Source organism: Vulpes vulpes, chromosome 12 (assembly GCF_048418805.1).
Source record: "Vulpes vulpes isolate BD-2025 chromosome 12, VulVul3, whole genome shotgun sequence".
Classification (NCBI taxonomy): Eukaryota; Metazoa; Chordata; class Mammalia; order Carnivora; family Canidae; genus Vulpes; species Vulpes vulpes.
The window spans coordinates 39,892,399-39,915,545 of NC_132791.1; the positions used below are offsets into that span (position 1 = coordinate 39,892,399).

The following is a 23,147-nucleotide window of genomic DNA, read 5'->3' on the forward strand; positions in this document are numbered from 1 at the left end:
AGAGAGACACCACAGTCCGCACGTTCTCTACCTGCCTTGGCATCCTCAGCCAACACATCAAGGCTTAAACAGACCTAGGAGAATACAATTTCCTTCCCGGCCAGGTGTAGCACAGTGTGAGAAGTCCAGGGGATACCACATGTTGAGATTTAACCTTTCCAGGTGGGGATGGTTGGAGAAAACTCCCTTGAGGTGGTACAACCCATCTCTGGTAATAAATAATTTACTTGTAAAGTAAATAAAAAATTTACTTGTAACTATTTCCATGTTATTTTGTTGCATTTTATCTGCCATGCCATTTTTAAGTGGAGGGAGACTTTGTGTTTGTTGGCTTCCAGCCATATCTTCAAATACATTGTTTGAAGGTGGAGACTAGTAGTCTCCACTAATCTCTGCCCTCCTATTTCTAGGTGGGTGCCTCTTTACCAATTTCTGGGTGTTATATCTGTCATAATTTCAGTTATCTGTTTAGGATAATGCAAACAATTCAATTTCATTTGTTTTATCTTGGCTTTAATGGAGTTATATATTCCTACGTGATGGTTTTTAAATCACAGAATCCACATAATAGAGTACATTGAAAGAACTGGTGATATTTTCTTGCTGCCTTTTTTTGGACTGCAACTCATAATTAAAGTTTAAGTAAATAATATATTCACAGTAAAAAACTGGTTAGGGTTTAGAGTCAATTTCTCTCTGGCATTATGCTTCCTGCCTGTTACCCCCATTACCAGAGACACTAAAGGACTGTTTCTATTTTATGTCAGCATTATTCCCGTGGTTTTCACCGTCTGTGTAACATGTATTCCATCACACTGGATGTTACTTTTTGGTATGTCCATTGCACTATAGTTTTCTCATTGGAAATAAAAGGAAAGGAAGGAGGATGCAAAAAGTGGAAATTATGGCTAGGCCTCCTTCATAATCACGTTATGCCTATTTAGATTGTCACTTATTTTCTTTTTTCAATAAATATTTATTTAATTAAATTTGTAAATGTTGCCTTAAGTGACATAGATTGACAGGAGGCTCAGGTTTCAAAATCTCAGTAAACGGTACTTTTTAGTTGATACAATCTCCATATGATATTTGGTGCTAGCTATCATAAACTAGGATAATAAGATTTAAAAGACTCATGAAACTAAAGCTTGGGGGAGTGGGCAGGAGAGTTCAAAATGATTGAAAGGAAACAGAGGGACACTGTAACATGGTACAATGCTGGTAGCCGAGTGTGCCCACCTACCACCAGTGTCATCTGTTAAAGTGTCATCAGGAAAAATGCCATTGAATTGATGTTCTGTGTTTTCTTTGGTGTTACTTCCCTCTAATGGGGCTGTTAATCAAGCACACTGAAAAAATCATGTCAATCCGCATAATTTTCATTTGTGATTATAAAGTTTTGGCACTGTGAGTTCATATACTTCCTTATGCATAAGGACATCAGTATTTTTGTGTTGTCTCATATTTGTGGAGAAATCTAGGAAAGCCTCATAAATTAGAGTTCTGATCAAAGAAAATACTTTTGTCTATTCTTATTTAATGAATTTTCCTATGTGAAAATGCCGGATGTCAAGTGAGGTCTTGTGAACGATTTCTTAGAGAAAACAGAGTAATGTTGAAATTATTTCTCCTTTCAAATATGTATTATTCTTATGTTGATGTATTTTGGTGTATATTTAAGGCAATCTTTTTTTTAAGGCAATCTTTTTTATTTTCCCTACATGATATTGTTAGCTATGCAGACAGCTGATAAGCAATTCAAAGTTGTGTTATGACATATAAATAAATGTGTTATATAAAGATAATCAGACTCAATGGATCCAGTCAAGAAGTAAATAGCCATGTTTGTAGAAAAGTCATTTACACAGGAAAAAAATTCAGGTATCAAACTTGTTGGATAGAGAGACTGACTATAAAATGGTAAAAAGGAGAAATAGTAAACGTGGGTGGGTGCATAGGATTATCAGATATCTTGGAAGAGATGTATTTAGAGCTGGCATTGAAAATCTAAGTAACTAGTCTTTTTTTTTTTCAACTTGATTATATGTTGGTGTCATACATTACGTAAGACTTTGGGATATAGGATTTCATACTTAGTGCTGAATGGTGACAGTGCTTTCTCACCTTTTTTTTATGAGAATCATAACAACTACTTGAAATTTATTAAATTCTAAATGGTATTATATTTGATCTGTCTAATACTGTTAACTCTATTACCTGACATTTATGTTAGAGTGATGAATATGTCAAATTTCAGCAAGCACATATATCTGTCAGGGTCTAGGAAAATAGAGTTTCTATCAGAGTGTCCAGTAGAAAGACTTTTATGAAGGCAGGATAGGGGGCAATTACAATGATGTTAGAACAGGCAAGAAGCCAAATGGGCAGTGAGGCTGCTCAGACATTAGCCACCAGCAGGAACATATTACCTCAACTAAGGCTGCAGGGGTCAGGAGAGAAGGTGATGTTACCACAGTCCTTGAGCCACAACTATCAGAGCTGAATGGGGATCACAGAGAGAGGGTCCCATCCATTGGAAGCTAGAACCACAAAGGATTCCTGGCCACCAGTTGGAGAAACCTGTCAAAGCAGAGAGAAGACATACTTCCCCTCTCCTTTCTTCTTGCCTTCCAGTTTCCCAGACTCCCACCTGTGCTTCCAGTTGGTTGGACCTAGCCCAAAGCCAGTTGTTAACAGAGCTGGGAAATGTAGTTTGCAGGAAAAGAGTGAGGGATGGCTCTGAGGACAAGTTACAACTACTTGGCAATTCTGATTTTTGAGATGGGGTGGAGAGATGGAATTGAGGTAAAGAGCAGAGCATTAATTTCATGGGAGGGATTGTGTTTGTATGATATTATCCAAAGTTTATCATACTAGTTTTTTTTATTGGCATCGAATTACTAAATTTTTTATCCTACTGGAAAATTTAGTTTATGATTTGTCATTATAGCATTATTATTAGATGCTTTTGAAAATTCTCCATGAATAATATTTTTGGTTAATTTTCAAATTTCAACATCCTTTAAATGTCAGGAAGAATTTGATCTTCTCTAATTAGAACAAATCTTTAAAACCAAAAACAACAGGTGACAGGCTCAATCATTCTGTTGATGGTTAACTCTGACAAAGAATCATCGATGACCTCACCTTCCCCTCTTCCATCTTCTGGAGGTACTGAGAATGGACAAGGGAAGTTCAGCTGCCCTTGTCATCAAGCACTGCCTACAACTTGGAAATGATGTTGTGGTTTCTTGGTTTTTCTGTGATTTCTTTGGAGGCTCAGTATGCAGCATACTTTGTTTTTTGATTGGAATGCAACGTCAGTCTTGAAATGGCAGCATAATAATCAATTTGGAAAATTGAACATTAGCTATGTGTAATGTATGTGCAGTAAAAATAATCTTTATGAGCATGGGAGATGAGTCTGCAGTAAAAAACTTGAAGTCGGTCTGTGTTAAAGTTTTGTCACATCTGGAAGGCATTTGATGTATAAAATTACCTAGGTTTGATACCATTCAGGGTTAAGACATATGGATGAGACATTATAGAGAAACTGGTTCTTTTTCATACTTTTTATTCTAAGCTTAGAGATTTTTAATCATAGGAGTCCATTTGAGTCTCTGCTAAAGGTAAATTGAGCAAAATGACAAAATGGAAGGTATTTTGACCACATGGTACATGGTACATGGTACATGGCTGAGCACATGGTATGTGGCTCTGCACACTAGTCTTGATTCCTTTCTTTAAAATGAATATAGCAAATGGACATACCGCTCCTCATTTGTTCTCATTTCCCAAATAATCATAGTCATGAATAGTGGATTCCATGATAGGCTTCTATAACAGGCTCTTTATTATTCTTGGTTAAAATAACCTGTATTTTTAACTTTCTTTTACAAATGACATTTGAAAGAATATTGCCACATTGGATTATAACAAATCTTCATATTTCTCTTGGGTTATAAGCTTTTTAGAGTTCCTTCAAAAATATTATCCTACTCATTAGAATAATCCTGACCTTCCCTTAGAAAAAAAGGTAAAATCAGGGGTGTTGGGTGGCCCAGTCAGTTGAGCATCCTGACTTGATTTCAGCTCAGGTCATGACCTTAGGGTTGTGAGATCGAGCCTTGCGTTGGGCTCAGTGGTGAGTATGAAGTCTGCTTGATCTTTTCCTTCTCTCTCCTTGTGACTCTCCACATGCTTACTTCTCTTTCTCCCTCTCAAAAAAAAAAAAAAAAGATAAAAATCATATTAGCTGGGCTTTTTTGATTTGTATTTATCTTATCAGTAAAATTGAGTGGCATTCTTCTCATGCACAATTTTAATTTGCAGGAGGAAATTACTATCTCCTCGTTTGTTTCCTCATTTTATCCTTTTTTGAAAATGTTCATTCACATGATGTATTATTTAGGTAGTCTAATTCCTGGTAAACTAGCTTTTGCCCTGAAAACATGGGGAAAGAACTTCTTTGAACCACTTATCAAGGAATTGTTAGGACATTGAATATCGCTCCTCTCTCTGCCACATCCGCACGCTTCCTATTCCATCAAGTGACTTCTCTGATTTTTTCCTCCAATTTCATGATTAAGTTATTTTATAAAAATAGGAGTACTGAATATCTGACATGAAAATCTGCCTTACTGTGGTAGGAGGCATATTATTTTTGTCTTTATTTTTCTGCTAATTATTGTGCACCTCTGGATTAAATACATAACATTTATTTTCTATGAATATATTGTCATAGATTTAATAATAAAGCAAAGGCTAGTAGTTATCCATCATATATAGCCAATAAGATACATAAAAAAACCCATTCAGTTTCTTTTCTGTAAGTTTGTATGATGCTTCAAAAGTAAATATTTTAATGATTTGGCAAAGTATCTTTTCACCTGGGATAACAGAGAAATCTATTCAAGTAAAAATTTTCTTTTTAGGAACTCATGTCTATGATAAAAAGAGCACTTTTCAAATAAGAATATGACTTCAGTCAATGACTGAATCAGTTGCTAAATTTGTATTTGGAGAGAGGTTTTTTAAAAAAAAATAGAATACATGTAGATAATCCTCAGACAAATAATAGGTAGTATTGGCATTACTGGCAGTTATAATTTGAGGAAGGTGAAAAATGCCTTAAGTTAGAGCAGCCATCAAGGTCTTGTCTACTGTAAAATAGTGGCCATTTATTCACAGGTGTTGATTGAGCACCTACTAATATGCCAGGAATTATGCTAAGTAGTAAATAAGACTTCCATGTATCTTGACCTCATGAATTTTATAACCTAGCCAACCTAGTCCATTAATTTCCAGTGTTGTTAGTGTTTTCAAAGGGAAGTGTATAGTGAAAACAGAGGAGGACCAATTAAGTGGGGCTTCTGGGCGAGGAGTGAAAGTGGGAAATTAAACCTTAAAATGTATTTTTAAAAAAGTATGTTAGGGTAGCCCGGGTGGCTCAGCGGTTTAGCGTTGCCTTCAGCTCAGGGTGTGATCCCGGAGTCCCGGGATCGGGTCCCACGTCAGGCTCCCTGCATGGAGCCTGCTTGTCCCTCTGCCTGTGTCTCTGCGTCTCTCTCTCTCTCTCTCTCTCATATGAATAAATAAATAAAATCTTAAAAAAAAGTATGTTAGTCTTTCTCCACAAATACTTGTGCATATTTTCACTATTGTGTGAAGTTATTTTTCCCCCTCTTATTCCTTTTGTAAATTTGTAAATTTTAACTAAGGCTAAAAATTTGTACCTTTTTCTCATCTGGTTTTAAATGATTGGGCAACGTGAAAACTGATTGAGGCATGAGTGGTTTGCTTAGGGTCAGAGTACAAGTGGTTGGCAGTTACTGAATGGGACCCAGGCGTTCTGACTCTCCAGACAGTTTTGAGAAAACACAGCCTGCTCCCTGAGAAGAAAAATTGCCAACAAAATATTAGAAAGTCTTGTATCTGGTTTTAATCTAGATATACAATATGATATTAAGTTTTGGAGAAATACATGGAACGACCTAGCTAGCACAAAGGAGCCATGTGTCCACAGGACTGTGGCACCTGTAGGATTTATATTAATCCATGAAAACCCTTGGACAAAATAAAACAGATAAGTCAGTCACCATGTCAGACAATGTAACAAGTGCTATTCAGGGTTTGGAGATAAGAGAGCATTTATTTTTCCATGCTTTCCTTTTAAGAGAAAATCTTAAGACTAATATGATCATAGATAGGTTGCATTTGGTTTATATTGAAATTTTACATTGATTTTTTTCAACTTGCCTCTATAATTATGTTCTTGAGTCTGATGACGTTCTGGTTTTCATTTTCAGATTCATATTTCACCAACATTCTCTTTGCACTACATGCCTTACTATAAAATGCAGGTTTCTTGGTTTCCAAGGGAAAAAAATGTATATTATATAGAATAGCTAAAATCCACAATGTCTCCCAGATGGGAAAGACAGGACATTCATCTCATCTTTTCCTACTGGATCTGGCTGGGCTTTGGAAAGTACTTCATTGTTTTCATGTGGCAAAACGTATTGGCCAATTTTTTCCTTAAAGTACGCAGTGGCGTGTTCATCTAATATTATGAGATATGGGCAGCATTTATGAAAGATTATAAATCTTACAACTCTCTTCAGAAACTTAAAATACAGCTGGAGATGTTTTGCTTCCAACAAACATGCAATCTTCATAAAATTGGAAAAGAAATGTTTTGAATAAATAATGTCTTGGTTTATTTCTCTCTAGTGCAAGAACTATTTTTTTAGTCAAAATCATGCCATAAAACTCCTCCCTCCACTACACTAACACCCCTGCCTCTGTATTTATATTTTCCTGGTGCATTAAAAAATTTTTTAAGTATGCCAGATTGCTTTGCCTTGTTTTTAAAGATAGAAAGCTGGATTTGCTCCCGGGGACTCTTTCCCTAACTAGGCCAGTTTAAAAACTAAACAAGGATTGAGTCAGTTAATTAATTTAAATGAGATTACAAATCAAAAACATATTACGCAATCTTGATTTAATTACCACATTTTATTTACTTAATTGAAAACACACTGTAGAAACTTAGCAATCTTGACAATGATCAGTATGGTGTCTTTGCATTCTATAGGGTAAAGGCTTAGAAAGCAAGAAGTGTCGATGATCCTGGTTGTGACCTTTGGTTCACTCAATCCCTGGATCAGTAAAGAGTCATTGAACTTAATCTTAGGTCAGAAAGGTCAGATACTATTATCCCTGCTTTCGTTTGTGAGGTTTTGGTGCTAGTTAATGAAGCAGTGCAGACTTTTGGTCACAGATATTGGCAGGTTTAACACTTTTTGTGCAGGGGTGTTTGTATGTGCATTGGTCAATAGTCCCCTCCTGAGAACAGGTTTAATTTGCTCTCATGCAGGCATATGATTTTTTTCCCCTTAAATTTCAGTGGCCTCTGTCTTTTGGCTAATTCCTTGTGAACCAATTTTGGTCCTAAGTCCAAATAAATCGTTATTTTAATCCCTGAGATATGATGCTTTGAACCCAATCACCCTGTTAAAACCAAAAACGTAGCTCTTCAAAAGAAAGTTTAAAAGTAGAACTAGTGGAACATGTGGAAATAAGGTATAGAGGATATATTACATATCTACGCTCTTGTTTTATATTTTCTTTGGTTAAGTTAATTTATCTGTAATGACCCTCAATGCAGCAACCTCTCTTAAAACTATGAGTTTTGTTAATATTGAACATATATTTAAAAATCTGTGTTAGCCAATGAAAAGGAAGATCATGGGCCTTTAGATGGGAAATAATATAGATTAAAAAGCATGATTAAGAATATGTAGGAAGCCATGTTTCCTGAATATTAGTTTGCTTCTGCCAAACATATTCAGAGAGGTTTGATTTCTCTTCCTACTCAGAACTGGGTTTAGTGGAGGGAGCACAGATTCAGCAAAAATATATCACAGACTCTGTTAACAAAGTGACAGAGTTGATGCTTTCCATGGGTACATGGTTAACCAAGTTTTGCAAGGAAGCAGATGCCATATAATGGAATGCCTTATTGAGAAGAGAGAGAGATACAGAAGCTAGAGAGAGACAGAGGGAGACAGAAAGAACGAGCAGGCATTTTCCTACACCTTTACATGCTTATGAGAGACAAGGAAAGCACTTAGTTTTTCTTTGTTCTTTTTTGTGTGTGTTATTCTAATAAGCATTTAATAGAGGAAAAAGAAAATATTGTAAAACTATAATTTTGTGTCACCCCAATTGATGAAGCAGTCCTCCATTAAAAGTGAAGCCATGTAGTATTTTAACTGTGTTGGAGAAAAATATGGTGAATTATGTAATCAGACTTGCAATTATATAAAGCTAAATCACTGTAAATCCCAGGGAAGCAGCCATTGTGGAAAATAAACTATCAAGAGTGAGGAACAGCGCTTGGGGCAGAGGGAGATGGAAGAAGGTGAGGGAGGTGGTGCCCTACGAGAACAGTTTTCTCCTCCTGCACCCCCTTTAAAAAGGTGCCTAGTTTTGTCTTATTTTTTTGTGTCCCTATTATAAAATGCATGCATTTATATCCCTTCCCTCAGGGTTTTGCTTGTTCCTTACATCTTGACTTTTCTCTTTCTTAAGTGATTCTTTCTGGCATGCTACATATTTAATTTGTAAAAATATACTATTTTAGTATGTTACTAATTAACGTTTAGGAGAGAAAGAAGGGGACCATTCTAAGTCTTTTAAAAAAATCCCATGGTATTCTTTAGTTGACAATGGGCTATTTCTTTACCTGCTTAAAGCAAAAGAATATGACAAAGGGGCCCTTTATCACATGATGACTAATTTTAGTTCTAGCAAGAGGCTATCTGTAGGTTAACAGGTTACAGTGTGGGTTTCATTTACTCTTCTGATATCCCTTGATATAAAAGCCATATTGTTATAGAATCATAGAATTTTAGAGCTAGAAGGGATATGACAAATTACCTTCTTCAGTCCTTCTTTGCATCAACATGACTATAAATTAAAATCATGCCTCTCAAATTTAGTTTTTCTGTTGATACTCCAGTCATGGTGTCAGAAAAGAAAATGAATTCCTGAAATAGGTTTAATCCAGGAATTTAAAGACAGCTTATGTATAAAGGTCATTAAAAGCTTCTTGGCCTCCAGCTTGCAAACTGGGGACCTGCTTCCGGGCCCTTACCGAACATTTCTTCCCTTTGTAGGAGAGACTCCCAAATTAATTCTGACTAAAATAGTCTCTCTTATCTACTCCCTCCCATTTCCAAATATTCCATCGGGAAGTAAAGGAAGCAGAACTGAGCCTTAACTTCAGGCCAGGACTAGTACACCTAACCCTCTTCCTCTTTTTGTTGGCCACCAAAGGTGTGTCTGTTTGACTTCTAATGTATGTTTCTTCACCTAAGGGGCATGGCTAGTCTTTCTTCTTTGTACACTTCCTTAATTTTATAGACCAATTGTTTCCTACTCATTTAGTTTACTCAACCGAGTGTCAAGCAGTATATTGAAGATTAGGGGGGTAGGCTAAATAGGTCAGCATCCCTTCATGTATTTCATGAATCTAAAAGGCGCATGACCTCAACATGAAGGACTTTGGGGAGGAAAAAAAGGGGGACACAATGTGCAAAGACTTGGAGGCATCAAGTGTGGATGATACATGGGGAAGCAGAAGACTAAAATATGACCTGAGAGTTGGTAAAGGCCAGAAGGTGTCTGGAATGGCATGCTAAAAAATTTGGAGATTTTTCTGTATTTGGAATACATGTAAGGGTTTTAGCAGTGAAGTGGCTTAATCAGTTTAGGGTTTTAAAAAGCCTTGGTAGCAGAGTAGAATTATGTACTATCATAATATGACATCTGTTCATTTTTCAAGGATCTGTTCCTTAGGTCCTTCCCTCTGATACTTTCTATGACACACCCTTACTCATCCTTCCTAGGAAGAACCAATTGTTTGCTGATCTTGATATAAGACTCGTTATTAGCACCTATCACTGTATTATATTTTATTTGTACATTTATTTCTTTTTGGGCAGCCTCTGAGCTCTAGAAGGCATAGAATGTATATTCTTCTTCTTAAAACAGTATTTTAAGGGTCATTATTATAAATTAATTGGAAATTTAATAGGCATGTATTAAGAACCTTTTTATGTTCCAGACATCAGCAATTGGGATATAGAAGGTATTCTGTGAATCTTACTGATTCATATTTAATCGATGCTTACAGTAGTTACCTTCAGAAATTTTTCAGTTTTGATGATCTGCCCCCATCAGATAATTGAGTACTTCAGAAAGTTGGTACTCAATAACAAACATTTAAGTGGTGATTATTTGTTTATTATCTTACATATTTAGCGAATATTTTATTGGACTTCCACTAGATTGTTAGTAAAGCATTAGAATTCTCTTTGTTTAGCAGGGAGAATCCAGACTAAATTTGATTTAGAGTTCTCCTCTTTTTCAAGCATCAGTAAGCTTATAGATTTTAATAATAATTGTTTCCAACTTAGAAAGAATAGCTATGGGCTTTTAAAATTTATGAAAAAGGTTTTGAATGTATTGGTAAATGGTAAGAAGGAGGAGGGAAGTTAGGGGAAGGTCAAGTTCCCAGAAACATTTAATCTACTAAAAGATCACTTGGCTGTACGTGATTTGCAGATTGCATCATAACCTCTCAAGAGGCAGTGTGACTGAATGGGTGGCCTATGTAGAGAACATATGTTTTAATAGTTGTCATGTAACTTTGGAGAAGCCATTTAGGTCACTTAAATATCCCAGGATCTTCTAAAAAAAAAACTGGGTCATTAGGGAAACTGACCATTTCACTTTTTAAGATTATATTTATTTGAGAGAGAGTGAGAGAGCAAGAGAGCATGAGCTGGGAGGAGGGACAGAGAGAGAGGGAAAAGTAGGGAGGCCAACATGGGGCTGGATCCTGGGACTCCAGTATCATGACCCAAGCCAAAGGCAGACACTTAACCGACTGAGCCACCCAGGTACCCCAAAGCTGGCCATTCTTTAGGTAAAGTTTAGATATTAGAAGAGCCATAAAAGGCTGGCTGCTTTTTAAAAGGGAGTGCACAACAGGATTGAAGAAAAGTTGGTAAGGGTCATGTGGGGATGTGAATCTTTTCTTATTCCTGGAGGAGGAGGAATAGATTGAGTTCCAAAAGTAGTAACTTAGAAATGGCTTCATTAATTATATTTTTCCAAGAAGAAGACATATACATTTAACTGACACTTTTAAATATAAAGAATAAGGGTAAGATGAGGTTTTTAGAAGTACAATAATTATACTCATATAAGTAATACAAGCTATTTCAGTTCTACATCATGTCCAGTGAAGTCAGAAAGAGACAACAAAATGTAGAAGATCTAGATTGGGGTCAGGGAAGAGAAAATAAAATGTGGAAGGAACGATGAAGGACTGGTTTAGGTGTGCTGCCTTCAAGTTCCGTTTCCCTCTCTTGTTCTCCACTGCATCCAGATTGTTCTAGACTCAAGACCCAGTGTGCTGGGCAACTCACAACCCCCATTCTTACCAGCCTTGTTCTTCAAAGACTTCAGTCTTCTGGAGGTAATCTTCATCAAGTGGCTTGTACCTACTGCCTTTTGAGCATGAGAGCTCCTGAGGCCTTGCAATTCTCCCTTGAGAGGAGAGGGTGGCTATAGCTTTAACATAGGAATTCTCAGCAGGCACACACTCCTTCATGTTCAGGCCATTTACCACAGACCATTTTACATGCTTGCCCTGGGACTGGTGGGCAGAATTTAGTCATATCCCTTTTCTTCCTTTTTTCCTGAGAATTAGTCCATTAAATATATTAATCATTCTTTGACTGTGACCTCTGTGATTGATATATTTCACTTACGGATTGTATGGGATGTGTATGACCAGTACATGATGGTTTACATAATGAAAGCTTTGCGATGATTCTATGAGATAGATAGTATTACAGTTGTAAAAATATAGACCACAAGGCTCTAAGAGTTAAGTAATTTTGCACAAAATCACACTACTAGTGAGGAACAGAGCTAGAATACACAATAACATATTAAATACACACAGACACACACACACAGGCCTTGAGCAAGTGATGGAAGTGGTTGAAGAAAAGGGTGTAGAGTAATGTGACCTGGGTGGTGAATTGGAAGGGTTTTAAATGTGGTCTGAATAATTCCTTCTCTGAAGTTAACCACAATAACAGTCCATTTTGGTTTCTCTGCCAAGTGTGACTCCCCAGTTACTTCCTTTTCCAGCAGTTGGAATTAAGTGACTGGTATAAGATGCCATAAGAGTTAAGAGTAGATTATAGCGTTAGAATTTATAGTCTGAAAAGTAAATGTTAACTTGCTCACTCTCTAAGGGGGCCCTATTCTATGTTTTGGGATCTAGTTTATACTATTTTACTTCATGAAAAGGCACAGACTTTGGAATATGAGGGGAAAATCTGCCTTTGTGTGCCAGTAAATGCCAGATCATTTTAGAAAGTGGAATTCTTATTAAAAGCAAGTGTGTGACTCAAATTTAGTGTCTACTTCAGTTTTTCCTCAAATACTTGTTTTTTTGTTGTTGTTGTTATTGTTTTTTAGTAATTATATTGTTTTCAAATGAAGAAGTTGGTGTGCAGTTGTTGGAAATGGGGGAAGGGGTAATTTGCAGCAGAAAAGAATAGAGTTTCCCAAGTGGGATGTTGTGATAATAGGGGTGCCAGTGTTCTAGCTGAATACTTTTAGGAATAGAAGAGACATTCACTTTTTTAATTGACCCAAGTTTTAGCAGCCAGATGTTGGGAAAGAGTTTTGTGGTACCATTTTGAAATTGATTTAAGTAAACATGCTAAGGCTCATGGAGAGTCTGCAACCACTGTCCCCTGAGGACAACCTCAACCTGCCTCATGTGTCATCAGGAAGGTGGCATTAGTGACCTTGAAGGATGCAAGGTCTAGGCCTCCATAAATGTGAAGTAAACGTTAAAAGGAAAAAGAAAATATGAAGAGGCTCTCTGTTCAGTGGTATGTTAACTGAACAACAACGACAGCAACAATAATAATAAAAGTAGGAACACCTCAAAATGTTAGGGTCACTTGAGAAATTAAACTGGAATGTAGTATCAGTATTGAAGGACATTTGTCAGAGGGACTCAAGGCAGAAATAACTGAAGCAGTAGCAAAATAATGTAATTTATCATTTTTATGTAACTATCATACTCCATGCCTGGAAAGTGGCCAATATTATACCATCTTTTTTAGGAATGTAGAAAGAGAAAGATTGACCTTCTAAGTTATAAGTCACTGAGTCTTGCCTCGATTTCAGAAACAATGAGAGAATTCATGAGAGACAAGCATTTTAGAGGATATCCAACTCTGACCATCTGCAAGAGACACTAGCTTGAGTGACCCTTATGAGTTTCTTTGCTTGCATTCTGGGAAATCAGAAATCAATTGTTGGATAATGTGGGAATCACCACATATATTCGTGTAGATTTCATGAAAACTATTCTAGAGAAAAAAAAGACAAAGGAAATATGATGAAGAGGTGGAATTCTGATCTCAGCATTACATCTAGTTAGCAGGCATGAGGCAAAGTGCAAAAATAAATGGCCAAATTCTATACAGGAAGAGACTTAACAGGATCCCCTTGCATTTCACATCAAAGCAGCAATTGCAATATGCTAATCACTTACATAGATGAACAGAATCACCCTGGTGAAAAAACCAGCAGAAGATTTTTCTGCTTAAATGAGACTGGATTCTTGTCTTGGCATAGGTACCATGGCAAGATTTCAGGGAAGAGATTTATCTATGGCCACCGATCAAATTTTGTTGAAATTCAGTATCAAGTTCAAAATTGCCTTTCCTAGGCAGGCAGAGAAGGCTGCTGAATCTGAGCCTTCCATTCCTCCGACGTTTACCGAAAGCCTGGTGCATTTACAGCCTTGAACAGCACACTGCGCACTGAGGAAGACACAAAAGAAGTAGATAGAATCTCTGCCTCAGCTTAGGAGCATGCAATTTAGTTGGGGAGACAAAACTTAAATACTAGGACCAATAAAATAAGATGATAAAGCAACCTGCAAGTAAGTGTATAATGATATGGGGTAAATGACACAGATAAATGCAGAGGGGACATAGAGGAAAGAGGAACGAACAAAACACGAGTGTTAGGTTAGCTGGGAAAGGCATGTTGCCTAACTGTAGTATAGCCTCTACGTTTCCTATAGAAAGCATCAATGAAAAATAACGTGGGATAGGAAATTTGATTATACTACATTGATCTTTTTCTCCTTATCTGCAGTCTGTCTATCACAGATGGAAATTAAATTGATCCAACAATTTGCTCTCCATAAAGCTATGTTAGTTTCTACCTAGTAATTTATGCTCTTCTTGGTGTTTGCAAATCGATTGCTATTATGGGATGAAGACAAATCTGGGCCTGGATCCAGTAGGTTGGGAGATTATGGGAGTGGATATGTGTGTATGCACATGAAATCCTGGAAAAATGGACTCTCGTTTCTGTGTATTTTACTCTTCGAATAAAAACATTTTCAGGTTCTTAAAAGCATGTTTAATTACACTCAGGTTGCATTTTTGGGGATATATCTGCTTTATTTCATATTGGTACTAACAGGCCCAACCTTCAAACCACCTTTAGTGGCTTTGTAGCCAGACCTTTTGTTTCAAAAAAGCCTTGCTCCATTCTGAGAATATGGTAGATCTCTACTTTATTTTTTCATTTTGACATAGAAATATGTATGGACATTTATCTAGCTCGATAAATAAAGTGTTGCTGCTGAAAGGCTTGGGAAAGTATACTTTTTTTAAACACTCAGCTTCGTTGTTGCATCTTAAAAATTTTTTTAAAAAGTCCTTCTGAGGATTGTGAAATTCATTCAAAACAAATTAAAAAGAAAACATTTTCTGTGATTTCTTTATAGATTCTGGACAATCAGGAAGTCCAAGCCACAATGATCCTGCCAAGAATCCTCCAGGTAAATATGTGCTCCAGGACATTTGCAATCTAACATTGTTGGAGAACAAAGGTACCACTGTATAGGTAAACACCCCATGATTGGTCAGCTGCCTATTTTGTTCTGGCAGGCAGGTATGATCAGGACAAGATGTGATTCTCCATAGGCCCTTCACAGTGGCAAATACTTCTATATCGGCGTCATCAGTACTTACCTAACCACCACCGTTTTAATTTTTGGTGATGTTTCTTGAAAAATGAACACGCGTGTATTTTAGTTGTACATTGTTCAGGTGCTAAAAGTCACTGCTGCTTAAAAAGCCAAAAAACTACTTCATCATTCTTTTAAATTGCACAAGAAAAAGTAAAAATTTCCATTCTCTTATTATAGTTTATCAACTCGTATTACTTTATAAGGAGGGTTGGGCTAGAGGGTGGTTGTGTTTTCAGTGAGGGATTTTTTTCAAAGAAGTTTTTATTCCATAAGGTTTTTATTAGATTCCAAGAATCAGGAAATAATGAAAGTAAGACTTTTCCTTTGGTATGATGTATGCCAAATACCCTCTTTATGTCCAGAAGTTGTTCCAGATCTGAAAATGCGCTTTTATAACTTGGCTGTCTTCATAGTTTCCTTGCTTCTAAATCTGAATATATAGAATTTGACATTAATTTAGGGGCATTTTGTGTTTTTTCCTCATAGTATAAAACTTGTGCAAAGAAGAATTTCTACTATTTCATTATCAGAATAATTTTATTTGTATTTGCAACTTGGGGAAGAGAGTGCTCTAAGAATAAACCAACAAAACCAAAACAAAATGAACAAAAAAAATCCAAACTCCCCACATAAGTCCCCTACCTCCCCAAATAATTTCATCTAGTTGTTTTCGTTGAAAATAAACCAAACCATTTATGAAAAGTAATAATAAAAGTTTCCTCAGGTAGAATTAGTATTAGGTCCTTAATTATTTGACCTCCCTTGTCATAGAACTTTGCTACTGTGAGATTGTACTATCTAAAAAACCCCAAACTGTAAGAAAATAGACCAGTCTTATTTTGAAATGATGTTACAAAGATACAGTAAGTAAATATGCAAGGAAAAGTGCAAAGTCAAGACAATATACTTTTTCTTTTTCAGTCTTGCCTATATTTTGTTCCTTATTTTTATCTTAGAAAAAAATATATTTTTCCAACTACATATTCACTACTCTGTATTGTACAAAACCTTACTGTTTGGCAAAAGTAGCAGATACTTCAAAGATCAAAAGTTTTAATTAAATATAGATTGAAAAATGTATGCTAACTTGATTGGTCTTTTATCAAAATCATTCAAAATTACTACGGATTGATAACACATACAAAAATCAGAAAAAAATTAAATGTAATTTCCAGTTAAATTTATTATTTTATTTTTTGTGTTGGTGGGAGAGTAGAATAAAAAAGACAGACTATTTCAAATGTAATAAATTTGTGAGAAATTTTCTTAAGTTGAGAAAATTTCATTGGGGTATGCCTTTAGCTTTACTAAAATTTCTTCTTTTTACTTGAGTAATGTTTTCCCTGTATAGCATGATAACTCAGAGTGAATCATGTCCAAACATTTTTTAAAAGCTTCCTCACTCATTTTAGGAAGAATGGGGTGGGGGTGGGTGGTTAATAGAAAAAAGAATTGATAAGTAATGTAAGTTCGTCAGACTAAACAAAGGATATGTTCTTTGCATTTGAAATTAATAAAGCTGTTATTTAAAATGCATTTCTGAACGTGTACAGAAAGAATTTTACTCACTTAAAATGTTCTCTACTTATGCTGAATGAATAATTGTAAAATAGTTATATAAGGCTGGAATTTGATATTTTAATATTTGTCAAGAATCTTGGTTAAATTTTTCTTTTGCTATATTCAGTGTGGCATCTCTTAATTCATCTGTTTGCATATAATATGACAAACAGAAATAATCAAGGTAGGACAATTCTAATTCTTTCCTTTTTAAATTTTCCTTGGAAATCAAACCTTTTTGAGAACAATGTCTTAAAACTGGAATGTGTTAGATCATATGATTAGTTGAATACTGCATATATGTAAATGCTACATCAATTACCAGTTTTTCAGGTAGTATATAATAAAACATATATGATATCAAAATTAAATGGAACAAAATTAAAATTTTCTTTGATGATTTGGAAGCATTCCATCGTTTTAACATATGTTGCTTATCATTGTATTATGGATTTAATCATGAGATTATTAAAGAATCCTATTTGATGAAAGTAAGAGTTCTGCAGTAACGAAATAAATCAAGCCACTAGGAATGTAGAATGACTTCTAATTTGAAATGTGAAAAATCAGAACTTATTAAGGTTTTTGTTTTGTAGTCAATTGCGATAAATTATATGCATTATTAAAAGCTCTTTTCACAGGGCACCTGAATGGTTCAGTCAGTTAAGCGTCTGATTCTTGATTTTGGCTCAGGTCAATCTCACAGTCAGGAGATCAAGTCCCTCATTGGGCTTTGGGCTGAGTGTGGAGCCTGCTTAGGATTCTCTCCTTCTGTCCCTTCCCTACTCATGTGCATATTCTCTCTCTCTCTCTCTCTCTCTCTCTCTCTCTCTCTCTCTCTCGTGAAGAAAAAAAAAAAGAGAAACTCTTTTCATAAATATAAGCATGTTTGGGATTTTAGAGCATAATTTATCTTTTGGAGACTTTTTTCATCTCTGTGTTCTGGCTTTGGCTGAAATGTGGAATCTCTGAAGTTTCAGATGCAGTATCTCAAAAAGAGTGCATTCATGAGAAAATTCAATCTACTACCATAAACAATGAAACAATCAAATTGCTTTGCTACTTGTATTGTTATAACAAAGGGAAGCTAAACTTTTGAAAAAGATCATGTTGAGTGCTAACATTTTGTAATAACCAGTACTTTTCCATTGGGAGATGTGCAGCCCATGGACAGTTACCATCTATCTACTTCCCAACAGCTTAGGAAGAGATGGCAAAAATTCAATCTCTTTTGGAGGTGGAAACTCTGTGAAATCTGTTCCCCACTGTTGACATGAAGGTGGAATCCCATTATGTCATTCTATAAGTACAGATGCATGGTCTGCTCACAGATTGAACACCCACTCTGGCTTGGCCTTTTTCCAGCATCAGACATGACTATCTGACATGGAGGCCATATCCTTGCTGGTTCAAAAGAACTTTTGAAGGACCTTAAAGCTCCTCAGACTAGTATGATTATCTCCATATAGGCCTTTAATTTTTGTGCTTCTTGACTGAGATTAGTATTTAGTGAGCAAACAGAGCAGAAGCAAACAAAAGCAGTACATTATTGGGAGGAACGATATGTGATATTTGTTATTTTTAAAGGCATTTTTGCAATTTTTTGTTATTTTAAAAAGCAATGAAAGTCTTTATTGCATTTTCTTATTCACTTTCTTATTTCACTATTTGTGATTTAATAGTTTGTTTTAGTCTTTGTTACATGGTGGGGATGGGGATCATTATCTTTTCAGGGCTAAGGTGTTTCAAAATTCTGATGGTGCCCAAGGATATGACATTGTTATTTTAGTCAAGAAGCACCAGACCACTTCATTCATTTTAATGATACACATTTCGTTTGTTTATGATGGAGTCAGAAGTTATATGTTTATATCTAGTTACTTCTTTTTAAACATTAAATTATTCCTTTCTAAGCAATGGAAATATGAATCCTGTCTCAACTATAGCAAACAACTGTTTGGACCAAAGGAGAGTAAACCACTAATTTAGGAATTAGACTCCTCCTAATTTTTGCGATAATTAAAAACTCCACTGTCACTTTTAGGAAATGTGTGATCGAATTGCAATTTTTTTAAATTAGCTTTGAATTGCCCTGTTGTTTTATATCTCTGCATTCCTTGAGCTATGGTCTTTTAGATATTCCAATCTCAATCACTTGCCTAATGCTGGAATGGTTAATATCCAAAGAAAACAAGGCAAACTAGAAGTTGGATTTTGCCTCTGGGTCATTTAGAAGCTGACACCTCATTTTGAAGTTTAGGAAGTCTGTAGTTATGTGGGGAGTTTTCTCTTGGCTGGAAATACAACAAAGAAATGGAGAATCTTGGGGCAGTTTTTTCAAATTCTATGATGAAAACTTATGAAGCATTCTCTGTAGCATTAACCAGAGCTTTCTCAACTGGAAAGACACAGATTTATCCTACTTTTCTTTTTGGCACATTTTGGCCTGTGCTATTTTGTGTGTTGATTTTTTGCATGTAGTCTGGCAAAACCTCTGGAAACCATTAAGATTCTATATTGGGTGGATGTCGAATAAGCTACCTTATATCCTCTCTGGAACTAAATAAATAATTGAATAAATTAAACAAGGAGTATCTATTAACTAACAATATTCTCATCTTATATTTAAGAAATTATTATGCATATAAATATATAAGTATAATATAAATCTCTAGTACTATAAATCATATAATCATATAAATAAATATATATAATATATATTCCACCTATTAGAGATCATAACATATCTTTCTCTGTCTGACTTCTTTCAGTTAGCATGATGCCCTCTAGATCCATCCATGTTTTTGCAAATGGCAAGATTTCCTGCCTTTTTTATGGTTGAATAATATCCCATATATATATATATATATTCAATTTACAGATATACACCACATATATATATTCCATTTATACATATATACAACACATTTTCTTTATACATTCATCCCTTGATGGGGATTTAGGTTAGTTTCATATCTTGGCTATTGTAAATAATGCTGCAATGAACATGGGAATATATATATATCTTTTTGAATTAGTATTTTCATTTAAAAAAATAAAAACCCAGAAGTGGAATTGCTGGATCATGTTGAGTTATATTTTTAGTTTTTTGAGGAAAGTGCATACTCTTCTATACACCAATTTCCATTTCCACTAGCAGCGTAGGAGGGTTCCCTTCTCTTCTCCTCCCTTGTCAACACTTGTTATTTCTAGTTTTTTTGATAATAACCATTCCAACAGGTTTGAGGTAATATCTCATTGTGGTTTTGATTTGCATTTCCCTGATGGTTAATAATGTAGAGCATTTATTCATATATCCATTGGTCATCTGTATGTCTTTTTTTTTTTTTTAATGTCTTTTTAGGTCCTCTGCCCATGTTTTATTTTATTTTATTTTTTTACTATTGAATTGTATGAATTCTTTATATATTTTGGATATTAGCCCCTTATACTTATGTGATTTGCAAATATTTCTGCCATTCAGTAGGTTGCCTTTTCTTTCTGTTAATGGTTTTCTTGCCTATGCAGAAACTTTTTAGATTGATGTAATCCCACTTGTCTATTTTTGCTTTTATTGCTTTTGCTTTTGGTGTCAGATTCAAGAAATTATTGCCAAGACTGATGTCAGAGAGCTTACTGCCTATGTATTCTTCTAGAAGTTTTATGGTTTCAAGGCTTACATTCAAGTTTTCGATCTGTCTTGAGTTAACTTTTGTTTATGGACTAAATAATGGTCTAGTTTCATTCTTTTGCATGTGATGGTGCAAATTTCCCAAGACCATTTATTGAAAAGACTGTCCTTTCCTCACTGTGTATTCTTGGCTTCTTTGTCATAAATTAATTGACTGTAAATGTGTGAGTTTATTTCTAGGCTCCCTCTTCTCTTCCCTGTTCTTCCCTGTTCTCCCATTGATCAATGTTTGGGATTTTATACCAATACACACTATTTTTATAACTATAGCTTTGTAATATAATTTGAAATCAAGGAATGTGATGCCTCAAGCTTTGTTCTTTCTCAAGATTGTTTTGGTTATTTGGAATTTTTTATGGTTCCATACAAATCTTAGGACTGTTCTATTTCTGTGAAAACTACCATTGGAATTTTTATAGTGATTGCATTGAATCTATAGATTGCTGTGAGTGGCATAAAAATGTTAACAGTATTAATTCTTCCAATCCATGAGCATAGAGTATTTTTCCATTTAATCGTGTCTTCATCTGTATCTTTCATTAATGTCTTTTATTTTTCAATTACACGTCTTTCACCTCCTTGGTTAAATATCCCTAAGTGTCTTAATTTTTTTTTTTTTTGATGTGATTGTAAATGGCATGTTTTCTTCCTTTCTTTTTCTTTTTTTGGGGGAGGAGTAAAGAGAGAGGGGGAGAGAGAGAGAGAATCTTAAGCAGCCTTCATGCCTAGCACAGAACCTGATATGGGGCTTGATCTCACAACCCTGAAATCATGACTGAAGCTGAAAACAAGAGTCAGATGCTTAGCAATTGAGCCACCGAGGCACCCAAACAGGATGTTTTCTTAATTTCTCTTTCTGATACTTCACTATTAATGTATAGTAATGTAACAGATTTTCGAGTTTTGATGTTGTATCCTGCAACTTTAATGAATTTGTTCTAACAGTTTTCTGTTGGAGTCTTTAGGGTTTATATAATATCAAGTCATCTACAAATAGTGATTTTTATTTCTTTTTTTTTTCCAATTTGGATGCCTTTTATTTTTCTTGCTTAATTTCTCTGGCCAGGACTTCTAATACCATGTTAAATAAAAGTGGTAAGAGTGGGCATCCTTATCTATTTCCTGATCTTAGAGGAAAAGCATTCAGGTTTTCACCATCAAGTGTGAGGTTACCTGTGGACTTGTTGTATATGGCCTTTATTATTTTGAGGTATGTTGCCTCTGTGCCTATGTTGTTGAGAGTATCTATCATAAACATGTTGAATTTTGTCAAATGCTTTTTCTGCATCTATTGAAATGATTATATGATTTTTACCTTCATTTCGTTAATGTGTATATCACATTGACTGGTTTGCAGCTGTTGAACCATCCTTGCATCCTTGGAATAAATCTCACTTGATCAGGGGATATGATCCTTTTAATATATTGTTGGATTTGGTTTGTTAATATTTTGTTGAGGATTTTTGCAACTGTGTTCACAGAAATATTGGTCTCTAATTTTTTCTTTCTTGTAGCATCCTTTTCTGGTTTTGGTATCAGGGTAAAGCTGGCCTCATGAGTTTGGAAGAGTTCCCTCCTCTTTAAATTTTTTGGGATAGTTTGAGAGGGATTTTGTTAATTTTTTTTTTTTTTTTGGGACTGCTAGAATTCACCAGTGAAGCTGTCTATATTGGACTTCTGTTTGTTTTTGATTACTCACTCTATCTCCCTACTAGTAATTGGTCTGTTCAGATTTTCTGTCCCATCATGATTCAGTTTTGGTAGATTGTATGTTTCTAGGAATGTATCCATTTTTTCTAGGTTATTCAGTGTGTTAGCATATACTTTTTCCATAGTAGTCTCATTATTTGTATGATATCAATTGTAACATTTCCTTTTTCATTTCTGAATTTATTTATTTGAGCCCTTTCTTTTTCTTGGTGAGTCTAGCTAAAAGTTTGTCGATTTTATCTCTTCAAAAAATAAGCTCTTACTTTCATTTATTATTTCTATTGTCTTTTTAGTCTCTGTTTCATTTATTTCTGCTTTCATCTTTATTATTTCCTTCCTTCTGCTAACTTTGGGCTTTTTTCTTCCTTTTCTTGTTGCTTGAAGTATAAAGTTAGGTTGCTCATTTGAGACATTTCTTATTTCTTAAGGTAAGACATATGTCACTGTTAATTTCCCTTATAGAACTGCTTTTGCTGCATCCCATAAATCTTGATATGTTCCATTTCCATTTGCCTCAAAGTATTTTTTGATTTCTTTTCATTTCTTCTTTGATCCATAATAGTATATATTAACTATAGCAATTTGCTGATCTCGCATTTAAGAAATTCTTTAAATCACAAAAATTTTGCTCTTGATAACTCCCCAGATCTATTTTATAGGTACTGAGATTAAAGCCAACAGAGGGTTATAATGAAACTAATGAAAACCAATCAAATAATTATTGATAAAACTAGTTCAGCATCTGTAGCTATAGTTATATTCTGTCAGAATCAATAGGGACTATATTTGATTCTCAGTTTTTTTTTTTGAAACTTAGAATTTGGGACAGACTTTACTTTCTAATAGTTACAGAAGTAATAAAACATTCTCCCTTATTTGCTTATAAACGCACATACATTTTCATGGACCCTTAAGAAGCACACAGGGCATATTTTGTTTTAGAATATGATGTTCAGAGTCAAGGAAAAGATAATTTACTCTGATTCTTAAAAAATCATAGCCCATTTACTCCTTAGTTACTAAGTTCAT

At 35.0% G+C, this 23,147-nt stretch overlaps 1 protein-coding gene across 18 annotated transcripts in view; it reads left to right on the plus strand.

Annotated features, from left to right (window-relative positions):
* Nucleotides 1-23,147, plus strand: part of NFIB (nuclear factor I B) — a 438,092-nt gene that overhangs the window by 321,632 nt on the left and 93,313 nt on the right. For all 18 annotated transcript variants that reach the window (XM_072728257.1, XM_072728256.1, XM_072728261.1 and 15 more), the window contains exon 3: nt 14,912-14,965. In XM_072728257.1, coding sequence (XP_072584358.1) covers nt 14,912-14,965 — 54 coding nt within the window. The remainder of the gene's footprint in view (nt 1-14,911; nt 14,966-23,147) is intronic.